Source organism: Sinocyclocheilus rhinocerous, unplaced genomic scaffold (genome assembly GCF_001515625.1).
Source record: "Sinocyclocheilus rhinocerous isolate Xijiao unplaced genomic scaffold, SAMN03320098_v1.1 scaffold2310, whole genome shotgun sequence".
NCBI classification, from domain to species: Eukaryota; Metazoa; Chordata; class Actinopteri; order Cypriniformes; family Cyprinidae; genus Sinocyclocheilus; species Sinocyclocheilus rhinocerous.
In genome coordinates this window covers 146,657-152,805 of record NW_015646349.1, presented here as the reverse complement: position 1 = coordinate 152,805, position 6,149 = coordinate 146,657, and the positions used below count along the sequence as shown (strand labels likewise).

The window sequence follows — 6,149 nt, the reverse complement described above, 5'->3', positions numbered from 1 at the left end:
TCCGCTCCTTGAGTTCTCTCCAGCGCTGGAAAGCTGATCCGATATTTACTCTGGTTCTACTTCTTGCCTTATTGCCGTAAACCTTCTTTTGTTCCGCAGACGTTTTCCTCTTTTGTTTTTTATCCGCCATCTCTATCTTTCTGTCGCTGGCTTGGACTGAACGCTCTCTCCTCCACATCATGAGTAGACACACCCCTTACTGCTGATTGGCTACAAGTTTGTTTTGCTATTCGGCCCGAATCAGTTTTCTAAAGCGTTTTTGAAAAATCGCTTACCCCACCTTTAATCTTCAAAACTAAAATTATAGGCTGTTTTTATTTAAACCTGAGTGGTTTCTGTCCCTCCATTTAAAGTCCAAGTAACCAAAACTTAAAGCGCCATGAAAATGGAATGAAATGAATGCAAACTATATGAGGTGAATCCAGCAGTAAATGAAAGAAGTAATTACGGTTTTGAAAATAGATATGACCAGGTTGTATATACAAGATGTCAAATCGGACATTCAAGACTCAAAAAGGAGGGAAGAGAAACCAATTTGTGACTTGTGTAAGAATTTTTATAAAATATATTTTAATAGAATGTCTAATTTTAAATGATATTAGACAATATACTAAAATAAAGCAATAAGCCCCGTGAAGCCGTCGTTTACAGTGAATTTATAACCACTAAGTAAAGCAGTAAGCCCCAAGAAGCCGTGGTTTACAGTGAATTTATAACAGCTAAGTAAAGCAATAAGCCCCAAGAAGCCGTGGTTTACAGTGAATTTATAACAGCTAAGTAAAGCAATAAGCTCCAAGAAGCCGTGGTTTGCAGTGAATTTATAACATGACGCGAAGCGGAGTGCCTAAAACCCCCGTAGCTGTTATAAATTCACTGTAAACCACGGCTTCACGGGGCTTATTGCTTTTATAAAACGGTTATTCCATATACGTAGTAAGGTTTCACAGAATAAAACGGAGCAAATAAAGTGTAATGATATAAATAAAAACCGTATTCTTCCACCAAACCATAGCCGCTTTTCCACCATCGCGCTGAACGGTTCTCTTTGCAAAACCATTCCATTCCGTGCCGATCCGAGCCGGCCGGTACAGTTATGGTTTCGTTTTCCACTGCGGAGCTGATAACGGATCTCTTTGGAATGCAATTCAAGTGCGTCAGTCGTTGCCGTGGTAACACAAGTGCTTACATATGATATGAGGTGTAAATAACCACCGCGTTATGGAGGATGATCAGAAATTTCTTAAAATTTTATTACTAATTTGTGTTTACATTGCTCAAAATAGTGCGCTTAGCAAGCTACGGAGAAACTAGCAGCCACGCAACAGACAAGTGACAGATCTTGAGTGGCGACTCTACCAGCACGGCTCAGCATGGTTGTCTAACCGTGCCGAGAATTCCGGGCCGAGAACGGTTTGTAATCGTGCTGTGCCGTACCAGGCTCACGTGGAAATACAACTGGAACCGTACCTGACAGTTCTTAGAACCGTTCGGCCTGATAGTGGAAAAGCGGCTATTAATGTAGTTCCTCAGAAACCGTTGTGGTTCCAACAAAGTGGTTGCCGAGCAACACGCAGAAGAAAACAAAGGTGTATGTTTGTAGTGTAATTTACAACAGCTTCGAACTCGGCTCAACCAATCAGCATCAAGGACCGGAACTATCCGTTTTATAAGACATTTTTAAAAAAGGTATTTTAAAAAGGTCAAAATATTTTGGATGAAATCTGAGAGCTTTCTGACCCTGCATAGACATAAAGCAACTTCTTTAAGATTTTTTTGTGTGTGTGTGTTTTCTAAATTAGAAGCATGATTTCAACCCAGTAGTCACTGTAGCCAAGTACAAATGGAATACACTTAGAAATTAAAATTAATTAATTTCTAGTTTGCAGTTAGGTTTTTCATTAAATGAACGCAAGGAAGAATAATCATTGAGTTGAAGTCAAAAGTGTAAATGCTTTAGTTGAACACTTCCACTAACTTCTCCATTTTTCACCTCAAGAACTTCTCACGGACAGACAGACTGTTGAGACACCGGCGATTGTGTCAGGGTCGCGGCGTGGCAAAAGTCGAGGCCCAGCCTTGTTCTTTCACCCAGGAGCCTCCCGCAGCCCCTCCGTCCACGTGGAGTCCTCTACATCCCGCCCCGGGCCGACTCGCTGTCTGACACCATACTCTTTAGACAAGCCCTGAGACGACAGCACACCCAGACCTCTCTCAGAGCCACTGGCACTGTGGCTCCACCTGCTGACAGACAGATGCGCTACAGACAGGATGAGGGGAAATTCTCCTCTTTTGTTTCTTTATTTAGAAACAAACAAGGTTCTCTTTTGATCATTGAGGGTTGTTTTATACTTTTTGGTAATATATTATGGGGCTAGAAGGGGTTTTATGGTACTTTTAAGAGGTGAAGAACAAAAAACACCTAACATGGGAATTTCATGTTACTAACCAAAAAAACAAAAGGTACAACCCATCATCTTTCGACTGACACCTATTGAGACACACTTCATTAAAATCAGCATCATGTGTGATGTATAGGCCTGCTGTAAAGTGCTAAGGGTTAGTACCCTACTGTCCTGAGGACTCAGGTAATGTCCTACTACCATCGCGAGATCTGTTTGTAACACTGTACCCATGTGTAACCATATGGAAATGCACAGTGTGCTTCCATGTATTAATTCATTAAGCATTCACAGGCTTTTTCTCAATGATACATGTTTGATCTGATATTGTAACTATGTATGACTTTGAAAGATATGTATAATACTATGTGTAACAGCTGGTTTGTTCTCTGTCATTGGCATGAGCTGGTGGAAATGACGGCACCGGTTGAGTTCTGCTCCCTGGAAGTGTCCCTTTCTCTGACTTTACTCACTTAATGACTGGCAAATCTCACAAGAACTGTCAAGGCCATGATTTGGGCATCATTGGTCCTCACAATCATACATTTTGCATCAAGAAAATGAGGTCTGTTTTATGCCATTACGTTTTTCATTGTTACAGTATTTTTGTATGATCATTTAGCACCTTTCGCTGATATTCTTATTACCATAATGAAAAAAGTGTTTTTGAATATACATTAAAATGATATATTTAATTTTGTCCTAGTGGCTTTATTTGGCCAATAGGAGCTATCAATAACAGCCATTAATGAGAATTACAGATCAACTCAAAAGTAAAATGGTTGGTTGCATTACGTAATGAGAGTAAAAAAAAGAAAGGCTTCATTTTCTGAATGCTAAAAGTCAACCCCCCCCTCCCCCTCCTGATTTTGGAGTGCTATATGGCTGAGATATGTTTTTGTGAGATTCATTGTAGAGTATTGACTACACTGTTAATGCATCTACATGGTAAATGACACAATGAAAACGTCCAAAAGCCCCACAATTTCATGTACAGATTTATATGTGCAACATATAATAAGATCTTGTGGCCTTAGGATGTGTTCATGTGTATTTTGTTTTGTACTTTTTTTTTTTTTACACCATCATTATTCACATATTATTTTACTGAAATATTGACATGAGGACAGATAGTCTGCCTGTTGTTATCTTTCCAAAGTCATTTTAACATTATATTGCCTTGTGTTCAGGCACAGCTGTGTTGAAATATCTATTGGTATAGATTTGTTGTTTTGTTGTAAGACTCCGTTGTAATATCTGAGATGGAAGTTTTAAAGTCGAGGTTTCCAGTGGGATATAGCAGTGTTGTCTCATGCATAGGTTTGCTTTCATGTGAATCTGCATATAAATGCCTTCAGTACATGTGGGCCACTAACAGATGACAAGGGCAGAGATCTGATGTTATTGTTGCACCAAATGATATTGTATCGGTCAGTTTATTAACTACTCATTCTATTGTTAACATGATATCTACTGTTTGACGAGAGTCTCGTCTGTATTTTTTAAGAGCTGATGGACAACTAGGGATGAAATTGGGCATTTCCTTGCATCAGAATGCTTTCTGGTGATAGTATCTGGCAACTACAAAGAGAGTATATCTTTAGAGGGATGTCTGCTGTTTATTGACAAAAGATTGCTGCATTTCTGTGTAATGACTGAATATTTTTCTTTGTAATGTTACGTTTATATACTGTAACTGAATTGGTTAAAACTTTTAGTTCTATAGTAACAAACTTTGTGTATTTTAAGGACCTTTTTATGCTAATATAATTTTAAAACACTGGAGAGAAATGTGTGAAATGATCATCTATATACATATACAGTTGAATATTGCATACACGCACACACATAATTAGTCTGTAGTTACTAATCAAAGCATCTCTCCAAAGTGTTGGGAACAATAGTGCAGTTTGCATACTTGGATAAAAAGAAAGAAGCAATAGAAGTCATACCTTTAAATTATTTTAGGCATTTGCTTGGACAGAGAAAGAGATCATCAGTAGTAGTTAACAAAGCATCACTTTTTTTCTTCTTGCATGATGTTGCAGACAGTTGATTTAACAACTTCACTGAATTCCTTCTCTTCAGCTGAGAGTGTTTTCCAAAAACAACCTCTGATAGCAAAAGAGACACATTTTGTTGTTGTTTCAGACACTTCAGTAACTTTTAATTGTTTTTGTGAGGAGACGAGAGTTGCTTACTTTATGCATAAATAAAATACTAAATAAAATGTGTGGTTTTCACATGAGTATTCAATTTTAATTCAGGATTGTTATTGCAGAAATAACACTGGAATTAAATTAAAATCTTTAAAGTTTAATAATAAATAAATAATTGACAATTATGACCATTAAAACCAATTAAATTAAAACCAATGGCTTAAGTGGATGATCAGGTGATTCAACTGAAGTGTATCTTTTCAGATATAATGTGTTTTTTCCAGCAAGGTCCATCTTGGCTTTTTAATTATTGTTAGGGCTGACAAACAAGATGTTACAGCAACTCATGTCAAAAGGGGCAACTGACTTCCAAAGGGAATCACTCCTACTTACTGTTTGACTGAAACAAACATTAAACAAAAAAAACATTACATTTACATGGACTGCATGTTAGGATGTCATCGGTCAATTTCAAATGACAGCGATTTCAAAATTTAACAAAATGCATTAAACAAAGACAATCAAAACATTCCAGACTTGTAACCCGAAGGTCGTGGGTTTGAGTAAAAATGTAAAGTTTGGTGTGTGTGTGTAAGTGCTACTGAGGTGGAGATTTATGGCTCAGTGTAGGAGAAAAAACTCATTTTGAAAAAACGGCCTTTAAAAATATGTATTATAATTTAAATCTATTGACACAAATAGATAAAGTGCTATAAAAGAAACACTTAACAGTGTCTTTTGGATGTTTTCTTTCCACTAGTCTGAAAAAACACTTTATGAAAAACCAAAAAGCCCAAAATCTCAAACTTGACAGGTGCATGAAAAAACAGTGTTTTTGCCTGCAGTGTCTCCCCTTAAGACAGAATGAGAACCAATTTAAAGCTGATCCCTTAATGCCAACATGTTGCTCAAGACATTTCAGTAAAACTGAGCGATCAATAGTTTCAAAGGCTGCACTTAGATACAAAAGAACCAAAACAACAGATTTTTGAGTTGACAACTAGTAACAGATCATTTAATACTTTCAAAAGATTCTGTAATGTACTGTAGCGAATCAGCTCATAGGGAAATATGAATACTTAATCATAACTAGTTATAATTAATTATAAATATTTAGATCCGCTGTAGATATTTACTTGACCTCTCAGGGTCAACTGTCTGTCAATTCTAAGAACGTTAATTTCCTGGTTAAGGGAAATTACTTTTAGATCATCAGAAGACTAATTCATAGATACTAAACATGGTAGGATTACATATAGGTAAGATGACAGGAATGAGTGTTTCCATCATAAGCCTGCATAGAACAGTATAAAATCTCAAAGACAACATACACGATGACCTGAAGGGTATGTGTGTTCATTCAAAGAAAGGTTTTCCTATGGATTAATTAGAAGAGTCCATTTCTACTGTGCACTGTGTCTCTTCCTTATGAAAAAGGCAGTGATTTTCCCTACTTACATTTCATTAGGTCGTAAATGTATCTGGTGTCAGGGTTGCCATGGTAACCAGGGGGGGCCTAGTGTCGTTGCAGACATCCTGGCATCCAGTTTATTGGGTGAGGGGACTGTGACGATTTGTTAATCTAATGAAT

The 6,149-nt window shown here is 37.3% G+C and overlaps 1 protein-coding gene across 1 annotated transcript in view; it reads left to right on the top strand.

Annotated features, from left to right (window-relative positions):
- LOC107707360 (gastrula zinc finger protein XlCGF46.1-like) overlaps positions 1-2,454 on the top strand; it is a 28,330-nt gene extending 25,876 nt beyond the window's left edge. The window contains exon 13 of the mRNA XM_016511347.1: positions 1,997-2,454. Within this exon, the coding sequence (XP_016366833.1) occupies positions 1,997-2,161 (165 nt within the window). The 3' untranslated portion in view covers positions 2,162-2,454. The remainder of the gene's footprint in view (positions 1-1,996) is intronic.
- The last annotated feature ends 3,695 nt before the right edge of the window (positions 2,455-6,149 follow it).